The following is a 21,356-nucleotide window of genomic DNA, read 5'->3' on the forward strand; positions in this document are numbered from 1 at the left end:
AAAGCATCCACCACTCCATTATTGACTCCAGGAATGTGTCCAGCCTTAAATAAAATGTTCCGCCGGAGGCAAAGCAATGTAAAGGCACGCACTAGCCTCATAACCCTTGCTGATCGAGAAGTCAAGGAGTTGACCACATGCACCACGGCTTGATTGTCGCATCAAAAGTGGACAGAGTGGTTGGCCAACTCCTTGCCCCACAGGTGAACTGCCACCAATATGGGAAAAAATTCCAAAAAGGTCAAGTCCCGATCCAGACCCATGGCCCACCAATCAGGCAGTCACTGCTCAGTGCACCAGTGCCTTTGGAAATACATCCTGAACCCAGTGGAGCCAGAAGCATCAGAGGTGACCTGCAATTCAGCTTCAAGCAGCAGGTCCTCCCTCCAGAAAGTCACCCCATTATAATGCTTGAGGAAATTGGCCCAAACCTTCAGATCCTCTTGCATATCTTTACCAACACGAAGGTGGTGATGAGGGGCATGCAGTGATGACATAGCATCACAAAGCTGCCTCAAGCAAGCCCTACCTGGGGCAATCGCCTTACAGGCGAAATTCAAATGGCCCACCAGCTGCGGGAGTTCCAAGAGTGAAACCTTATGCTTGCTCAGAAACTCCTGGAGCCTGGCCCTAAGGTCATCCACCTTCCCTTGGGGAAGCCTAAAGAATTGGTGAACCGTGTCCAATTCTATGCCCAAAAATGTCAGCACCTGGGACAGGCCTTCCATTTTCTCGTGCACCAAAGGGACCCCCAGCTCCTCCAAAAGCTCGATAAAGGTGGCCAGCAGCTGGGCGCATTGTCCAGATCCAATTGCCCCCACCATCAAAAAGTCATCTAAATAATGTGCTGTGTCGCAGCAATGCGACCCGCACCTCAATTCCCATTCCAGAAAGGAGCTGAAGCGCTCAAAGGCAGTGCAATAAATGGAACAACCCATTGGAAAGGCTCGATCCAAGTAGAACTTCCCCTCAAAGGAAAACCCCAAGAGCTCAAAGTCTCCCCTGACGCCTTCTTGGGGATCACCCCCAAGGGAGAAACTCCCAAATTGGGGACTGGGGGTGTACTAAAGGGGCCCAAGACCCTGCCTTCTGAACACTCCTTAGCAATCTTTGAACAAACTAGGTCCTCCTTACTCACAACGGAACATAAATTATCTGACATAAAACTTGAATGCAGTCCCTGAACTGGGATCCTAAAACCGAACATAAACCCATTTAACAGAAAAAGAGTGTCCTGCCTCCTAGGGTACAAACGAAACAGGCGTTCAAGTACCCTCCGCTTTACCGGGCTGGGACCCTTTTCCAGCCAACTGTTAGCCCCCTGTGCCTCCGCCCCTGGGTTTCTTATTTCCCCCTCCATGTCTGACCTTGGGGCAGGCACTATGGAGGTGTGGCCCTGTACAGGATGGGCATTTGTGCTTGAACCTACAGGACTACTTAAAACACACTTTTTTGAAGACGAAGTCCCAGCAGAGCAGCTGGGGTTGAACCTGCTACCCTGCTGTATAGCGGGAAACCATGGCCGAGGAAGATCGTTGCACAAGGTGGCCACTATCTGACCAGTCCCCAACACTTGGCTTTGCTGGGGACATCACCTGCAGCCAAAACTGCTAGTGAATACGGTCCCAAGGGAGGCCAGGATTTAAGGCCACCCTGATCCTGAACTCCTCATCGTACTGCACCCAAGAAGCCAGTATATCCCTTGTAAATGATATCTAAATACTGAAACAAAGGTGCTGCATACTGGGGCTGTGCCCTTGCCAGGACACCCGCATATATAAGAAAACCAGGCAGCCAATTGGCCCAGGTCCGATCAACATGCCTACGTTTCAATCTCTCCTTATCCCTATCATCCAATTCATCCTTGTCCTTTTTCTCCAACTCCCAGAAGAGGAGAGAGAAGACATCAACATACTTCCCCCTAAGGATCTTATCCCTCGTGGCCTGTATTAGATGGTCACCCAGGGGAAGAGCTGTATCCCTGAAAGGGAGAGCATGGAATGGCACATTGCTATAGCCACAGAATTGATTTGGATAGCAGGCCCAAATGCCAGCCCATCCGGCAGAGTAGCACAGATACATTGTAACTCCTCCACCCCATGGGGAATATGCAACCAAAGTCAAAGGGGTTGCTTCCATCCCTTGACTGGCCCAGGGGGCCTGACCAACAGACGGCCACATAGCTGGAAATTGCAGGCCAGAGGCTGGAGTTGTTCCCTGAACCCCGAATGCTATCCCTTGACCGATGTTACCCTGCACCCCAAAAGCTGCCCCCTGGCCCACATGTCCCCATGGCCAGGATTGATCTGTGTAAGGTGTGTCGTCCTTACCCCCTGTATCCATGGGGTTGACTGCCACCGCCACTGGGGGCGTCTCCTCAGAGCATTTCTGTTCCAAATCCACCATGGGCATCTCAGGACCTCAACCAGGATCCACACAATGACTGCTGCTTTCCCCTGATGCAGAGCCAACCGCACCTTCAAGAGCAGAACGTCTCATTAATATTTCCCTATTAATCACATCCCTGGACGCCTTCCTAATTGGCCTCTTCCAAGGCAGGCCCAGGCACCCCCTTAGCCTATTCCAAAGCAGCCAAGCACCTCATAATCTCCTACTAACTAACATCAGCTTCATCCTCTTCCGACAAGGACAAAGCAGGAGGAAGCCCCCTAGCAGAAGTCTTCTTACAGGGTTGCTTGCCCTTTGAAGGGCCCCTACCCTTCTTGGGTGGCATAATTGTCTTGCCCAAAAAAAGGTGTACCACCAACTTCACTAATCAGATAGTATAAAGGGAAGTAATAGGTTCCAGGCAGGCCCACTAGTTTACCAGTCAGATAGTACCAAGGATAGCAATAGCTTCAAGGCTAGCCAACAGAACAATAAACCTCCATCCTTAGTAATCAAGTGGTACCAAAAGGGCGGGGGAAGGGGGGCAGTCGCCTACAGGCCCCCAAACCCAAAATGGCCACCCACCACAAAATGGCCTCCTGAATACAAAATGGCTGTTGCAGGGAATAACATGTGCGGTACACATGAGCGATGGGAGGGAGGGTAACCAACTACACACTCTACCCCAGAACAGGCTTAGGACCCCCAAACTTTACCCCCGATAGCCACTCAAATACTGCACCAAAATGGGCCTGACGAACCAAAGGCCCCCCAGAAACCCCCTGCTACTACTGCTGTCTGACACCTGGAAGCCCCCCAAAGCCAAATGCAAGGCCCACAACACCCAGACGAGCACGCAGAAGGCCTGCCAGAAGGCCAAACAGGCGATCTGCCACTGCTGCTGTTCCCCCCAGGCCCTGCAGCGCCCAGGGGGGAAAGCGTGCCAAACAGCGCACAGCCCAGCCGTGGGTGACTGCCCTGCAGCCTCTCAGGTCGAAGCCACCGCTCGCAACAGCTTCTTCCTCTGCAGCGGCGGCAGCCGCTGCAGGCAAAAAGGCACTCCTAGTGCCTCTGGGCTCTCCGTGGCAGGCTCCGCTGCCTCCATGCATGCTGCTGAGGCCGCTGTTGCTGAGGCTGCCACCACCGAGGCCACCGCCACCGCCACCTCCCTCACTCAGCCAAAGCTGGCACACGTCCTGCCTCTCCAAGAGTTTGAGAAAGACTGCGGCCGGGGGAAGCAGAGCCTCCTGAACAGGCTGCAGTCTCCGCCCCCCACCAAATTCCCAGATGCCCGGGAAACTGGGCTGTCTCCTCCTCCTTCCGAAGAGGCAAATTGCAGCCCAGGCGTGCGCTGCTTTTACCAGCAACCGAGTGGGCTGTTTTGTCTCCACATGCAGGTTGCTGAAAAGCTGTATTTATAATTTTGATTCTATTTCTATCACCTTTTACTTTCACTTCTTGTCTCTTTGGCAATTTTAAGTTACATCAGTCAACCATCTAGGTGTCTCCTTTCTTTTGGCTACAGGAATAGTCTCTATTCATTCTTCCTTGATAATATCTCTGGTTTCAGCCCACAGTTCTGCCAGTTCATGATCAATTGAATTTAGTAATGCAAATCTGTTTTTACGTGGTCTTTAAATTCTTCAAGAACATTATTTAAATTATATTTTGGCATTATAGCCTTTTTCACATGGATGATTTACCCCTCTCTTTTTGAGTATTTGCTTCTCAAGGAACAGATTTGTTTTGATCACCTACCTTTCTGCACACCACTTTTAATCCCAATGTGCGTTCTGTGTTGTGCTGGCTTTTTTTCCTGCAAAGCCATGAAATAAAGAGGATTATGTGGTGAGGTGCAGATATCATCATTACCATCACAGTCAGTGTCATCTGTGCTATCACATCTCCACCACCCCTTTAAAAAAAATTACACACATGCCCCATCACATTATTAGGTTTCGATTATATGGTATTATGACAGCCAGAGACCCCCAGCATTAGCAGTAGAAAAACAAAACAAAAGAGAAATGAAAGGAAACCCAACATTGCACACGTGCAGTGTTAGCACAGAAAACCTCAAACACAGAACTTTTTACCCCAAAAGCATAGATAGCTAATCTTTGAAAACCTAAAAGAAATCCATGTAACCACAATACAAAGTAATCTTGTCATTATATTATTATGACATTAAAACATTATTATACTTGGTTTTTTAAAAATCCCCAATAAATGAAAGCTATGCTCTGAGTAGACATTCTCCTTCACTGGGGGAAGGCATCCAGACTGGTTTAGGCCATGCCTCCTCTCACTCCAAGCAGGGCTATGCAGATTTTGTGTGTGTGCTTTCCTGGGGCTGTGCGCTGGAGCCCCTCTAGTTTGAACAGTCCTGCCGCTCCAGGAGGATGTTAGAGCCTAGCTCTACCTATTCAAATGGAGGAGAATAATCCTCTTGTCAGACGACCAGATCCCTATATTGATGGATAACATTCCTTCAAAAAAGATCCAAGGGCCTGGATCTATATAGAAAAAAGACTGCATGAGGTATAAACCCTCCCTGTCGGGCAAAGGGGAACAGCAGCTGGAAGCCACATTCCCTGCAACACAAGCAGGCGAAGGGTCAGGAACTTCAGAGGTTTCGGATACCTCCCTGACTGGAACGACCTTGCCCATACTATGATCAGATATAGAGGTGTCTGTGAGACAGGAGAAGGGCGAGAAGGCAGCAATGAGGGATTAAGGCTGGGTGCACATCCCCCCCCCCCCCAACAGGCAGATTCAGCCACATGGGCAGGATTGATTGCCTTTCCAATGGCCAACCTCACTCAATGCCTGTCGGGTGGGCCAACACACCAGATTTGAGGGTTTTTTTGGCAGGTGGGCCTCCTTGCTGATAAGTTCCAAGCGCCTTTTCAGGAACACCGGCAACCATGGGGGCAGCCAGTATGATGAGCGTGCCATATTTTCCTGCCTTTTAAAGACAGCACCCTATTGATTGGATGATGCAGGCTGGGAGACCAGCCTGAGTAACCTCCCCTCAGCCTTCGGACCCCAATTCAAACCTTCTTCAACTTGATATGGAGGAGAGAAGGGAGCTTACTGAGGAAAGATCGGGGGAGGAATCTCAGCAGCTGGGCAGGACTCCAGGGAAATCAAATGACCTCACAGACAAAGCTCCTCCCCCTCCACAGCACCATATTCTTCGGAATCGTCCCTCTCATCCCTCTCTGAGGGAGACCAATTGTGTCATAAGTGCTTCAAAAATGCACTACCTTCTAGAAAGTCCTTAAAGACGGCAAGAGCAGAGGGACAGAGATGTCCACCTCTACCACTCCGCCAAAGTTCCCACATTCACACAGAATGAAAGAGGGAGAGTGGTTGGGGAGGAGCCTGACAACACAGATAATTCAACTGGGCTTTTCCAACCAGATTATTTTCAGAGGCTTCTGAAAAAGGTGGTAACCACCCTAAATTATCCTCTAGAGATAGGGGAAACACCAACTTTTTCTGAAAATTTTAAAGAGGTCCTACACTCAGAATGGTCCTGACTAGGCTACGGATCTAACTGGCAAACTATTCAAAAAAAGGGTCTACACCTTACCAGATGAGATCATGAAAGCACACACACCCCTTAGTTGACGTCCCCATCATAGCTCTTCATTTGGGTGCTGTGCTGACTAAGTGTGACAACATTGTACTGAAAGACCTGGTGGATAGAAAGAGCGATTCTGTTCTTTAAAAAGTCACACAAGGCTGTGCTGCTAGCGATCAGAGTGTCAGAGGTCCTTTCTAATTTCACCCACACAGTGGTAACAGGAGCAGACAACCTTTTGCAATCTGTAACAACCCCTTGACTTTCAAACGATCTCTGATAAAGATCAAGCGAGCAGCCCAGTTTGTATTGGATGCCTCTCAAACATCCCGTACTATGCCAGATCTCAGGCTGCCAGCATAGTAAGAAGAAGCCTTTGCTTGAATCATTGGAAGGTGGACACCTTATCTAAGTCTAACCTCTCTGTCGAATTTTTTTCCAGGCAACTGCTCTTTGGGCACAGTGCCCTTTACAACGTTTTTATTGAAACTAAAGAAAGGCTATACCTTCTACAAGTGAAGACGAGGGTTATAAGACTAAGTCCTTTCAATCATACAGGCCGTCATGCAATGCTAGAGACCTTAAGGATGCCAGAATTGAATGACAGTTCAGTTGCCAGTCAAGGTTCCACAACAGTTTCCTACTGCCAAGCAATGAGATACAAATGCATTAAATGAAAAGCCCTCTGCATGACTGCCTACCACATTTTGTGGATCAATGGAAAAAAGACTACCACAGATCATTGGGTCCTATCCATTGTGGAACTTGGATACAAGATACGGTTTATGGTGCTTCCCCCTCACTGTTCCATTTCCTCTTCACTTCTGAACGATACCCAGAAAGCAAGACAGATACAAGATGCCTTCCAACACCTTTTCAAAAATTGGAGCTAAGAGTCAGTACGCCTGCATCAGCACATCCAGGGGATATACTGCATACTCTTTATAGTTCTTCCCCCAAATTGAGATAATAGAGAGTGATATTGAATTTAAAGTACCTCAATGTCTGAGTGAACCAACAAAAGTTCCATATGGAGTCCTTACATTCCATTCTACAATCCATTGCCTCACCTGGACAGTTGTTTAGCTACTCCAAACACATGGTTTCCTGATGAATACCTCAAAGAGTTTACTGGTTCCATTGCAGGTATTACTGCATCTGGGAGCCCGGATAGACACTCAGTGGGTGAGAGTTTCTGCCATCAGAAAAACAGGCAAAGTCCAGGAACTAGATAGTGATATTACAATGTGCAAGCAAGCAGATGTGAGGTACCTGGCTCCAGCTACTGGGTCTATTCATAGCTACAGCAGACTTAGTGACCTGGGCCATATTTAATGCAAGAACATTACAATGGACTCTGATTCCATATCAAAGAGACATAAGAGAAAGGACACAAATACATCCTACTGACACCTGCCTTAAAAGAATTTCTAAGGAGGTGAACATCATTGACCAACTTGATGCAAGGAGTTCCCCTTTGCCTACCCTCACCCATCCTAGTAACAACAGATGCCAATTCTAGGGGATGAGGAACTCACTGCTAAGGTAGGGTCATTCAAGTAAAGTAGACTCCAACAGAAAAATAAGACACTATAAATTGGCCTGAACTCAGAGTGGTAAAGCTTGCCTTGTTAGCCTTTTTAAAAAAAACTACTCGAGAAGAAATGCATTTTGGTCCAGATGGACAACATCCTGGCCAAGGCTCATATATCCACCAGGGGGGAAGAAGAGCTCTTCCTCTATACCAAGAGTCAATTCATATCCTTCAGTGGGCAAAAAAGCACGTCTTAGGACTCAGGACCTAACATTTTCAGGGATTAATGAATATTCAAGCGGACTGGCTAAGCCAACAGGATGTCCAGCCGAATGGATGCTGGACAACCAAGTGTTCCAAGACATCACCAAGTGCTTTGGAAGGCCAGTGATGGATCTTTTTTCTTCCTTCAAGAACAGGAAAATTAAGAGGTCCGGAATCAACAAGTTGGAGGCAGAAGAAATAGATGCTCTACACTACACCTGGCCCAAGGGTCTACTCTATGCCTTCCCTCTGTTTCCAATTCTCAGCAATATGCTGGCCAGGATATGGCGGGAAAAGGTGCACATCATCTTGCTAGCTCCATACTGGCCAAGGGGACCTTGGTTCTCCAATCTGATCCAGTTGTCAGTAATGGCCCTTTTGATCTTCTGAGCCAGGTCCTATCTTGGATGAAATTGACAGCATGGAGACTAAATGGAATGACTTAGAACTAACTGGACTGTCCAAGGAAATCATGGACATTATATTTCAGGTCAGATGGCCGGCTAAAATTACACACGGAGCAGCCTTTCGTAAATGGGCATTTGATTAGGGTGTGAATCCCTTATATCCTTGTAGGCAAGATATTACTACTGCCTTTTTAACACGTGGGATGGAAAAAGGGATTAAGACCAAACACCCTAAAGAGACAAGTGGTGGCCATTGCTACTATACTAGCCAACAGTGGACAGGTGAATATAGTGACTGATAAGTAAATAAAACAATACCTGAAGGGAATGGTACAACTAGCACCCCCTACTCAACACCGATTCCCAGACTGGAGCCTGTCCAAGGTCTTGCAGGCCCTTACAAAATCTCCCTTTGAATTTTTACCTTCCATTGACTTAAAGATCCTATCTTGGAAGGTAGTCTTCCTAGTCACCATAACCTTAGCATGGAGACTTTCAGAGTTAGAAGCGTTGTCTATCAGGAAAGAGATATGTACCTTCCAAAAAAGAGTCAATAGTACTAAGGACTGATCTGTCCCTCATTCCAAAGGTAAACTCACCTTATCATATTAACCAACAGTGTTACCTCTTTTTGCCCCAAGCCTACTATACCAAAAGGAAATAATATGGCATAAGTTGCATGTTAGACGGGTGCTTCGTATTTATACCAAGAGAACTGCCACGTTCAGACTCTGATTCTCTGTTTGTCTCATATGGAACATTAATTATTCAAAAAGGCTTTTGTATTGTAGGGAGGGGTCTCAGATGCTTTGCTAATGAGTTAGGGACCATAGACCACCACTATGTTGCCTTATGTACTATCTGTTGTTTTAAATATGTGTTCTTCATGTTGTCTAATGTTAGCCCTAGAATTGCTTATGTTCAGTTTCAGCATTTCTTCAACTCTGTATTAGATTCTTGCTAATGCTATGGCTTTGTAAACTTGTGTTTATTTACCCTATGGCATTTGTCCTTGATATTGACTATACTAATATCACACTGTGTAATCCTCCTTGAGTCTCAATGAGAAAGGCGGACTATAAATGACATGACATGACATGACATGACATGACTAAATAAATAAATAAATCTATGCAAGAGAGTCTTGAAAATCAACTTTAGCCTTCCAGATAAAGATGTACATCCACAAGGTCTATGAGGTTCAAGGTCTGAGGGACACAGCCCATTCAACCAGGGCAGCTGCAACTTTGGAAGCTTTCTTTACTTGGGCTCCTGTGGAGAAGATTTGTAGATTTATGATCTACAATTTATGATCTGTATCACAGTCAGCTCCTGTTCTTGTTTTAGTGGAGAGAATATAGTTTCTCTATCTTCTGCTTCTGAATATGTAATCTCCTTGATTTCTGTATTGGCCATCTAGTGATGGCCACATATAAAGTCATGTGTTCGGTTGCTGGAGGATGTGTTTGCAAGGAACAAATGGTTGGCTTCAGAAAATTTTATTTGTCGCTCTCCTGTTTCATTTGGTAATCTTAGTTCAAATTTTATGATAATATGATTCTGCTTTGTCTCCCCCTTTTGTATTCCACTCACTTATGATTATCAATGCATCTTGTTTAGGTGTATGATCAATTTTTCCTGGCTACTTGCATAAAAACTTTCAGTTTCTTCCTCTTTAGCGTCTGTAGTAGGGATGTAAACTTGAATGATGGTTATGTTGATAGGCTTTCCATGAAGTCTGAATGATATTATTTGGTCAAATTTTGCATTGAAGCTCTTGATTTCTTGTTCTATGACTTGCCTCACTATAACAGCAACAACATTTCTTCTGAGTTTGTCATTCTTGGAGTAAAATGTTTTGTAATTATCTGATTGAAAATGTCCGAATCCAGTCCATTTTAGTTTACTCAGACCCAGAATTACAGTGTTTAAATGTTTCATTTTTCATTTTACAATTTTGAGCTTACCTGGATTCAAACATCTCACATTCCATGCTCTCATTATATGTATTACACAGCTTTGGACTTCCATTTGCATTTATTCACATGAGCAACTGGATGTCCTTTTGGCTTTAAACTAGTCCCATCATTAAGATCACCAGTATTCATACTTGTCCTGAGCTCTTCCCCACTAGCCAACTAAGTACATCTGGTCTGGGGGGGGGGGGGGTCCTGTCTTCTAGCACTATATCTTCTTTTGTTTTGAGTTGTCTCACCATAGTATTTTTGAGGTAAGAAATTATCAGAAGTGGTTTACCATTGCCTTCTGCACAGTACTAACCAGGGTTAGCTGAAGTGACACAGCCATTGTCTGTGAAAGCTCCTTCAGTCGTGTCACTTCCCACTACTGCTGCTGTCCAGTAGTTACCCTTCAAGAATTCCTCCACCCCCATCACCATTGTAACTGCTGTTTCTCTTCTGCTGATGTGAGCACTGATGCCAGAAGAGGTGGATAGATCATAGTATGGTGTCTCATCTTTGACCATTCTGCCTTGAGTAATTCTGCTAGGAGTCTAAATACCTGACGGTATTGCTCTCTGCTTCACTGACACTCTCAGACCCCTTTACCACATTGAGGTCTGTATCAAAGAAGGAGTTAGCTATGATTACAATCCACCTTTCTCATAGAGACTAAAGGTGCATTATACATGTAAATTGATGCAATAGACAGGATGAGACATCTAATATTGTAATGGGACTAGGGTTACAGAAAACTGAAACATGCATAGAATATTAGACATGATTCAGAATGCAGATGCAATGTAGAAAAATATTATTACATCAGTAGAAAATAATGCAGTGGCACCCTACCTTTCTCCCCAATAGGAACCCAAAACAGCTTACATTGTTCTTCTCTCCTGTTTTTTATCCTCACAGCAGCCCTGTGGAGTAGGTTATACTGAGTGTATATGACTGGCTCAGTGTCACCAAGCAGGCTTCCATGGTAGAGTGGAGATTTGAATCCCAGATCCGAGTCCAACACTCTAGCCACTGTACCACACTAGTGGCCAAGTAAACAACAAAAGCCCTCAATCTCCATCACTCTAAAATCATACTAATAATCATCCTAAAATGTAAGCAATTAAGTAAATCTTGTAACCCAATTAAATGGATATTTACTAAGAATTTCCCAGTGCATTAATTGGGGTAAGTGCTTTATTCCTTGAATAAATTAAAAAATCCTATAAACATAACCCAATTTAGCCAAATTCAAACTATTTTAAATCCAGTTGATATCAACAGAAGAAGGTGGAGCATGTGCTCAGCTTTCCAACTGAAATAGTATTTTTACATTCTTATTTATGCTGTATAGTTTTATAATTTTGATCTTAAATTTATGCACTTATCAAAAAATCCTCATTGATTAGTACATTCTTAAAAAGTTTGTTTACTATCCCAGCTTTGCGGCAGAATTAAACTTTTGCTTTACTGTCTTAATTTTAGTAGTGTTGTAGCTGAAAAGATTTTGAAGCATACTTTCCTGAACTTAAATATTTGTTTTGTTGTGTCAGATAAACATATTTATTTTCCAGGTCTATATTGGCTTTCAGTCCAACACTATTGTATAATATTGTAACTAAATCATATTGTTTCTTTTTTTAATTCTTCACCTAGTCCAAAGATAAGAGTGGCACATCGAAGAGCAAAGAGTTCAAAATTCAAAGATCTTCTAGTTCTGAATTGCTGAGCAGCTTGGAGAGAGAATCAAAAGAGTCAAAGCCAGAAAACAGAAGATCTTTAAGTAAGTGCCTGTTACATAGATCTAAAGAAATATTAAGTGATTATATGATACAGTTCAGCATTAGCTATCTGACAAGCTTGGAAAGCATCCAGAACACATGCATACGAACAAGGATGAATAGGAGTACCTTTACACAAAGCTGCACTGACAGAGGAGCATGAGAGCTGGTTCAGGTACTCTTCAGAGCTCTTAAAATGGTTCTTGGATAATAAACATATGGTCTAGAAAAAGTACTCCAACACACATTTCTGGGGTTGTTTTTCTACCCTGGGTGTTTTTTAAAAACAGGAAGCAAACTTTAAGTGGTGGTACTGTGGTACATTGTTTACTACTGCACAGCTGACAATGATATAAGAGCAAAAGTTTCTAGAGCCACTTTTCTTTGCATTCTGCCAAACAAGAACACCTGAAGTAGCAACATAACCCATATGAGATTTTCAGGGTTAAAATTTAAGCTTGCTTCATTCATGATTCCATTTGCTAATCTTTTAAAATAAATACAATTTTTGACCATCTTATCTACATGTTTTCCCCATTTTTTGGTGTTACTATCAAAGATACTAAACTGTTCTCCCAACTTTCTTTCTTTCTTTCTTTCTTTCTTTCTTTCTTTCTTTCTTTCTTTCTTTCTTTCTTTCTTTCTTTCTTTCTTCCTTCCTTCCTTCCTTCCTTCCTTCCTTCCTTCCTTCCTTCCGTCCTTCCTTCCTTCCTTCTGTCATCAAAGCCTCTGTCAAGTCCTGTCACATTTATCAATATCTTTTGAGCTATAATACAACTAGACTGATCTAGAGTCCTTGTGGTATAATAATGAGTGGTACAGTCTTGCTGACAGAAACAGCGTGGGGTTATGGCTTGTTTTCTATCATTATAACATATGGAGAAAAGGGGAAATGGAGTGTAAAAATAATCTGAACAAATAAAGGAGGAGAAATATCTGCTGTATAGAGAAGGTAACTTTCTAGTTGTTCACGATCACTTTTTTATCCTTTTTGCTTAAAACAAAAGACTCAAGGCAGTGCTTCACTTTTCTATCAGACTACAGCCAAAATGATTGTTTGGAAAAGGACAGTGTCACTTGAAATCCCTGTGAAATAATTATAGTGATGGTTACAAGGAAGCATGTGCACTTATGATGGCAGATAGTTGGTATGCTACATGATTTAAAATATGAATTTGGTCTATGTATTATCCTAAATATGAGGCCATCTTGATTGTTTCTCTGCAGAAAAAATGTTCAGGTTGAGTGGGACCTTTGTGTGGGAGTGTGGTCTCTAGGAACACCACCATACAAGATTAATACCTTAAAGTATCATATGAACGTATAAAATGCTTCACTAGTTTGGACCCAAAAAACCATTTGACTTAGATTGTGTTTCCAAAAACTTAGATGTCACCGGGAATCTTATAAGAATACGAAGACAACCAGCTTTCCTAGTTGTTTATTCCCAGAATCCATAGGTATATTTTCTCTGGGCATGGTTTTATTTAGCTATCATAGCTAAAATGATAGGCTGGGATGAGAGATAGCTTAGATACAAATCCCTGAATAAACAGTTTAGTCTTCAGTGGATATCGCTGAATATCAGTAAATGTTGTGTCCCTTTATGTTATATATCTATATAGAAACAAGATCAGATTTGTTTGATATTGTACTGAACACAAGTTTCTCTAGTTTATTTCTGTTAGGATGTGAGGCTGATTATTTTTCAGCTTTGCTAAAACTTCCTATGTATAGCTTTGTTTAATCCTAGTTTAAAATGGCTTGTGGTGAAAAGATACAATCTAGGGGCCCCTACCTCTTTGCCATTGTGTTGGCAAAGTGCCACTAAGCTGTCTCACCATTTGTTGTTGTCTTTTATATTTCTTGGCATAATAATTGTAACATCTCACCAGTAATGATTTAGAAGACAGATCAAATTCCCACCAATGACAAAAAGTTATCATACAGTCCATTTCTTGAACTACATTGAGTTGTGAGGATCCCCTTTCCTACTTAAACTTTTGTTTAAAAAATAGAAGCAATCCAATGTGAGTCTACTGATTCAAGCTTTGTGTGTGTTTAAATAGCTTAGATTACGTTCTCTTAAAAATATGTATTTGGAATTTTCTTTTGGCCCCTCGAGACTCAGTAATTATGTGGAATTAGAAAAATGTTAGCATTCACTTACTTATTAGTAGTCAAAGCACAAACTGTATTGTCAGTTTTCTGCCTTTGGCTTTCTATGCCCTTAATGTTCACACCAGTATCGTCGCCAGAATTATCAGCAGCCAGAGCCAAAATTGCTTTAAAAAGGCATGAGAACTGGTAATGACATGTTGTTAGCAGTTAACAGGTGGTCGTTCCATTGTCCAGTTTGACTGTGGAGCACAAAGACGATATGCTCAGTAACTGCAACAAGGGCATTTCAAAAGTGTTCTTTCTTTAAATCAAAATTTCTTTCTGAAGTGTCCATGATCTTGGCAACTGCCCACAAGCTAAAGAAATACATACACATTTTAACAATATTATTTACATCACATTTAAAGTGGAGTAAACCAGAAAAATTAAATGCTACAGCAGAGTCTGTTTTTAGGCAAGAAGAGCAGTTTGCACAACCAATATCCCCCTTTCCCCTTGGCTCTTGCTCTGGAATAGAATATGTGGTTTTCACTGAATGTTATCAAAGAATATTGTAGATGGTAGCCATGGTCCAGGAAGCTATGAGAGCATGAGATTTGCATTGTAGGCTACAGAGAAGCAAAGAGCTGTCTATTCAATGAATGTTCATTGTGACTGTATCAGCTATGTGTGAGGCTGCTTCAGGCAATAAACACATGCACACATGGATATTGGTCGAAACAGTCCACAATTTTATTGATTACAAGCATTGGAGCACTGGCATGGCATAGGGCACAGATCCACAGAATGAAATGACCCACCTGCTGCTTGATAGCATGCCTGCTCCAACCCACCTGCTGAGCACTGTGAGATGGGAGGAGGTGTAGCACCCATCGGGTATGACCCTGGAATTAACCTGACACCCACGGTGAAGCCTGCAACAGCCTGGCTGGCATGTACCATTTGGCTTCCCTCAGATCCCCTAAGGGGACTCTAAAAAGAGAGGGGTAAGCTGCCCAGCCAGCACTACTCACCCCATTAGATCTGGCCCAGTGCCACAAAACTGCTACAGGAGGTGGTGTGCCACCCAGCTCTCACCAGTGCACCAATGGCTGTAGCTCGGTTGAAGTCAAACCCCCTCACGTGGGCAATCCCTGCTTGGTGCCCAGAGGAAGGTGAAAAAACTAAACCAGGCCTGCAGCCTATCTGAGGCTTCATTGCTACCAGGGACAAGCAGCCAGCCTTTTAAAGCCAGCCTCACCTGCAAGCTGCAACGTTGCCCTGCTGGTGACTCAGCAGATCCTCTTTATATTGTCATAGCAGACCGTATAAACTGTACAAGCAGTTCGCTTAGTTATAGTCAATTACAGTTATAGTCAGGGCCAGAGATTTTTAAGAATGAGAATCAAGATGTAGCAGAGTTTAATGTCCAGGTTGCTTCCTTGCATACAGAAACAACAACCAAATCCCTTCTTTCTAGAATTTCCCTCAGTCCTTCCCAGTCCACTATAATTCCTGGAGTGGACTAACATGTGATCAGCCCTGGACAATCTGAAATATTGGTGACCCTCAAGGAATTGAGTTATCACAGTCACCAAGTAAGGCCAAACTGTACATTGCACCCAGCCATGTGTTTATTTCTTTCTTCTGCTTTGATTTTGTTGTTGTTACTGTCAGGTTCATTGTAGACCTGCTTAGGATTGTCCTTTGAGCTTACCTCCAACATACTATCTCTCTGCCTCCCTGCTTGTACATTATGTATTGGTAAGATGACACCAGACTCCTGTTAAATTTTGCTGCTACTACAGACTAACATGGCTTCCCATCTAGAATTACCATATTTAAGCTCTCAGTGTTCACCCCTGAAGAAGGACCTCTCTCTCTCTCTCTCTCTCTCTCTCTCTCTCCCCCTCATCTCCTAAAAGAAAAAGAAGAGCTCTTTTAGTGCAGATATTTCACTCAGTCTTCCAAGTGCAAACTGATGGCTTCAAAAGCCCTCTTCAGAAAATGTTCCCAGTAGGAAACTAAGATGGTGCAGATGGATGGCTGTGACTCATGCTTCTGCCTTGGTAAAGTTACAGTACTTCAAGATGCACTGAATGTAAGTAGTTTACCCCAGAAACTTGCAGCGAGAGGGCTGTGAACCTAAAAGCAGCTTTGTAGGAGAGTGCCTTGAAAAGATTGCAGTAAGCTCTGTCATGGTCCGAAAGAAAGACTCATCAGTCCCTCTAGTTCCAACACTCCTATCATTTCCAGCATTGGTGTTGCATCTATCAACTTCAAACTCAGCTCCAAGATCTCATCCATCTCCTTGGAGCCAACTGGAGTCCCCTGCCCTCTCCCGCCCCCCAGTGAAGTTTAAGACAGAGCACTTAGGTCTTCTCACTCACCATCATCAACAAAGTCAATGTCTCTGCATAAGTCTAAGTCAAAGCTGCCATCAACTTTGGTTCTGAGGAAACTATTGGAACTGGCCCCAGTTCTGAAGACTCCCTCTCCAGCATCTCATACTGGGCAGCTCTCCCCTCTTTACACCTCTGAGGGTGAGATCCTGGATCGAGAAGAGCCCTCCTCCATCTGACCTGACCTGCATCCTCAGGACTATCAGGGCTGTCTTTATCATTGGAGCCAATATTCACTGTATGCCTCTCCATGTTGCTCCTTCTATGAGTATGGGTACAAGGACTCCCCACGTCGCAGTTACCCTCATTATTATTACTCTGGATATGAATACTATCTCTACAGGGCATCCCACTACAAACCAGGGCTTGGCCTTCAGCCACTTTCTGGCTCTCAAAGGCAGCCTGGCTGTACAGAAGGATAACACACAGGCTTGGATCCATGCCCTCAGGACCATGACTCCGACTCTGAGACCGCATTAGAACCATCACCCTCTGATGTGGCAGCAGATGCTTTTGCCTTCTCCCTGAGTGGAGAAGAATTGGTGCACATGGCAAAGTCCCTTGAAATAGAAGTAACTTGCTCCACTCCTGTAACGGAATCAGTGTTCAAGCCTTTGACTCTGAGGCAATTGGGGCTGTAGCCTTATCAGTAAAACAAAGCACGTTGGATGTCTGGGTTAAACCTGCCTCCACTGTAGGAACCTCCAAAATTTTGAAGAATAAGTATAAGTCAAGACAGAAGGGTAACACCTTTCTATTAACTTACCTTGTGCTAACCCTTTGATAACTGAAGCTCTGCAAGGGAAAGGTACCAAGAAGGGCACAACGTATATTGTAAGCCACCTTGAGTTCCCACAAGGTAGAAAGATGACTAATAAATATTTTTAAGAAGTAAATACAATAATACAGTCCCTTTACATAAAGAAGGCAGAAATGTTAGATATTTTCAGACATAAGGTATATGCTTCCTCTACCCTTTTTTTTTTAGAATTGCCAATTATCAAACAATAATGGTAAGATACAAACTCTTCCTCTGGGAAAACATAGGCTCTTACCTCCAATTTATCCTGGATGAAAAAGACGACTTGCCAAGGGGCTGCAGGGAGCAACCATTAGGCTCTCTAAGCAACAGGCCAATGCAGCTTGTCATCTTGCAGATTATTTTGATGACATCTGCCATCACTTTGAGCAGATATGCCTGGCTGAGGTCTACAGCACTAGTTCCTTCCAACAAGGGTGGTGGATTTACCTTTTTAAAACAGTGAGCTTTTTAACTCAACTATAGATGTGGCCTTAAAAAAATTTGAAGAAGTCTGAATTTTCCTAGGCAATTCTCTCCCCATCGAACATACCCTAGGTATTCTGGTCAGCAGTCTCAGCTGCATTACAGACCTCCTCACACTGCCTTTCAATTTTAACCTAGGTGTAGGTTTTATTGGTCCCAACTTAAGGAACATTCACAGTCCCCCAAAAGCCCTCAGGGCTCTGGGAAGCATGATTTCTTTGACTGTCTGCCTTTGCACCCCTTCAAGGACTTTCTAGCCAGGTTTTTCCACAATATGGAAATCACAAGTGGGGGACCCACAAAGACTTGCACGGATCATCTCATTTTCCCTTTCCCCAACATGTCCTCTTTCCCTTCCCTCCCCCTCATAGCCTCTCCCTCTTTTCCTGCTTTCCATCTACCTTTGTTTGCCCCCATCTTCACCTTCCCCCCACCTCTCCCCTATGGCCCAGTTGTGTGGTGTCAGCTTAGCCAGGCCCAATTGCATGGTGGAGAACCTGTAAGGACTTGTGGGGATATGCTTACCAGATGCCCACCGGTGGTGGGCAAACTCTTGGGGATTTGCCCCCTTGTCCACCGATCACCCAGCGATCGATGGCAGGAGACATGCTCCTGAAGGTTGTGGCAGGCACCTCAGAAGTGTGTGCTGTGTGTGCACTCCCAACCAGTGCGGCAATGTCACTTCCAGATGTGACGTTATTGCGCCGTCTGTGGGAGCATTTCTGTACTTTGTTTGGGGCTGATTTGGGCCCCAAAGTGGCCAATTCGGCCCTGTGTGGAGCATGACAGCGCTCTTGCGGCTGGCATGTTGAAATCACTTCCGGAAGTGACATCATCCAGGGTGCGTGAATGAAGACCTGGTGCTCTGCACAAGGTAAGTGCCAGGTACTCCACCCTCCTGGCAGGAAGTGAGGAATAACTGGCAACCCAATGTTGAGGAGCACTTCCTCATTCCTTCATTGTGGCAGCTTCCATATGCTCACCTTTCCCTACATCTTTCTCTCCTTTAAACCCATAACAAAATTTACCTTTTATATGTCCCTCCATCTTCATTTATATTTTCTAATTTACTTCATTTATATACTGCCATTCTCCACAGTGGAGACCCAAAGGAGCTTACATCATGCTTCTAGCCTTCATTTTATCCTCACAACAACTCTGACAGGTAGATTAGGCTGAGGTTTTTTTTTGACTTGGATCAAAGTAGGGTTGCCAGCCTCCAGGAAGTGGCTGGAGACCTCCTGGAATTACAACTGGCCTCCAGGCCACAGAGATCAGTTCACCTGGAGTAAATGGCTACTTTTGGGGGTGGACTCTATGGAATTATGCCATGCCAAGGTCCTTTCCCTCCCCAAACCCCACTTTCTCCAGGTTTCTCCAGGTTTCACACCCTAGATCTCCAGGAATTTCCCAGCTTGGATCTGGCAACCCTAGATCAAAGTCACCAAGTGAGCTTCCATGGCAGAGTGGTACTTTGAACCTGGGTCTCCCATAACTTACTCTGAAACTCTAATGACTACACTGCAGTGACTCTGGGGGGGGGGCTGCTGAGCAGTATCAAGCAGCCAGGCCTGGGTGAGTCATGCAAGTCACGTGGTATCAAGTCATGTGGTGGTTGTTTCTTGGCCTGGCCCCAATGAGTCCTCCCTCAAAGGCCCAAACAACCCTGGAAAGGACCCTGTCCACTGTGCCATTTCCTGACAGAAACGAAGCCTAGAATACTGACCTAACTGTTACTTGGTTGTCTAGCAACAGCCACTGAGACCATCTGGATAAAGCTCCTTTTATCTTTTTTTTAAAACTCTCTATGTATTTTTTTCTTATATTTCAGATTTTTTTGCAAACCTGGGGCACTTTTAGGTGTGTAGGAAGATCTATTTTTTCCATTCATGGCTCCAGTCTCTAGATTTAAATATCCACAGATCAGGTCCACTTCACTATTAGTATATAAGATTACCTGAGATTAGGGATCCCAGGTGCCCACCAGTGGCTGGCAACCTCCCAGTGGTTTGCCCACTTGCCCGCCTCAGCAATTTGCCCAGTTCCAAGCTGCCCAGTTTCACCCACCACCAGCAGGCACCCCAGGCACAAGTGTTGCACACGCACTCCCAGCAGATGCGATGATATCACTTCCAGAAGTGATGGCATCACACTGTCTGCAGGAGTGCTCTTGACAGGACTGGATTTAGGGAGGCAGGGGGGGTCGCTTGCCCCAGGCACCATCAAAGAGAGGGCAGAGGGGGTGGCTGCTGGCTGGGAGCATGCAGAGCTGGCAGCGTGGGTAGCCACCAGGCATGGTGACGCTCAGCAGGGAGGCCGGGCCAGGCGGGAGTCAGTGTGGCTCTACGGCACTTCCCAGCCAGCAGCCACCCCTTGGCTCACACCCTTTCCCTGATTTTCCTGCTGCGTCCCCAGCAGAAGTGCTGGCAGAGCCAGGCGGTGAGCGCCTTATATGCAAGCGTGGGCCAGGCAGGTGCGGTCCACCTTCCTCCTACAGCCCCGTCCCTACCAAGCTCCTCTCACCTCCGCCGCCCAAGAACTTCACCGAGCAGTGGGCAAGCTTGCCCCCCTCCCCTCAGCTCACCTCGCCAGTGAAGGAAGAGCGAGGATCTCGCTGGGCAACACCCCCAGCCTCCTGCCCAAGTTGGAATTAGCAGCCTTCTCTTCCCAGCCAGGCTAGTGGATAGGAGCCATGCACGGTCCTGGGAGAGTGCATGCATGCTTTGCGCATGTGCACATGGTGACAGGGGCACCACTTGACTGGAGTTGCCCCGGGTGCTAACAACCCACACTATGGCACTGGCTCTTGAGCTTTGCTTGGGGCCGATTTTGGCCCCAAAGAAGCTGATGCTCAAAGAACTGATGAAGTTTTATATAATTAAAATTATGTAGTTTTATATAATTAAAAAAACTACAATTACACATATACTATAAAACAAACAAAAATCAAAAACGTACATAATACAGAAACAAAACAAGAAAAACAATCTGAACTAAAAGGTTTCCAATTTTCTCTAAAACAAATATTCATATCATATCAAATCTAGAAGAAGGTGGAGTAAAAATTGGTGGAAGGAAAATTAGACTTGAACAACTGAAGCTATTGTACTTTGGTCACATTATGAGAAGACAAGATTCTCTGGAAAAGTCAATAATGCTAGGAAAAGTAGAAGGCAGTAGGAAAAGAGGAAGACCCAAAACGAGATGACTTGACTCAATAAAAGAAGTGATGTCCTCCCGTTTGCATGATCTGAGCAATTCTGTTAATGATAGGACATTTTGGAGGTCTTTCATTCATAAGGTCGCCATAGGTTGGAGGTGACTTGATGGCACATAACACACACTCATCACATCTGCACTTTCTCTAAGTAATGTGGCACTCCTGGCAGGTGGCAACTGCCACCTTAGCCGGGTGCCGTTATTTGCCTCCGGGAATGGAGGGAGGCAGGCAGGCACTTTCCTGGGCAGTCAGGGTATGTGTCAAGGGTGGAGCTTGTGGGCTTCCTCAAGCTGCTCTGCCCCGACATCTCAGTCACGCCTCGTGCTCGACCCACCCACCTCACCTTATTTCAGTGCAGGATTAGCCAGTTGCCTGTATGGGGCAAAGTAGGAATTTTTTCTCCTTCTTCCCAAATTGGCCTCTGGGAA

General features: G+C 44.7%; 1 protein-coding gene across 2 annotated transcripts in view; it reads left to right on the forward strand.

Annotated features, from left to right (window-relative positions):
• Nucleotides 1-21,356, forward strand: part of ARHGAP15 (Rho GTPase activating protein 15) — a 634,574-nt gene that overhangs the window by 314,228 nt on the left and 298,990 nt on the right. For both annotated transcript variants that reach the window (XM_054972327.1, XM_054972328.1), the window contains exon 9: nt 11,797-11,923. In XM_054972327.1, coding sequence (XP_054828302.1) covers nt 11,797-11,923 — 127 coding nt within the window. The remainder of the gene's footprint in view (nt 1-11,796; nt 11,924-21,356) is intronic.

This window comes from Eublepharis macularius, chromosome 2 (genome assembly GCF_028583425.1).
Source record: "Eublepharis macularius isolate TG4126 chromosome 2, MPM_Emac_v1.0, whole genome shotgun sequence".
Lineage (NCBI taxonomy): Eukaryota > Metazoa > Chordata > Lepidosauria > Squamata > Eublepharidae > Eublepharis > Eublepharis macularius.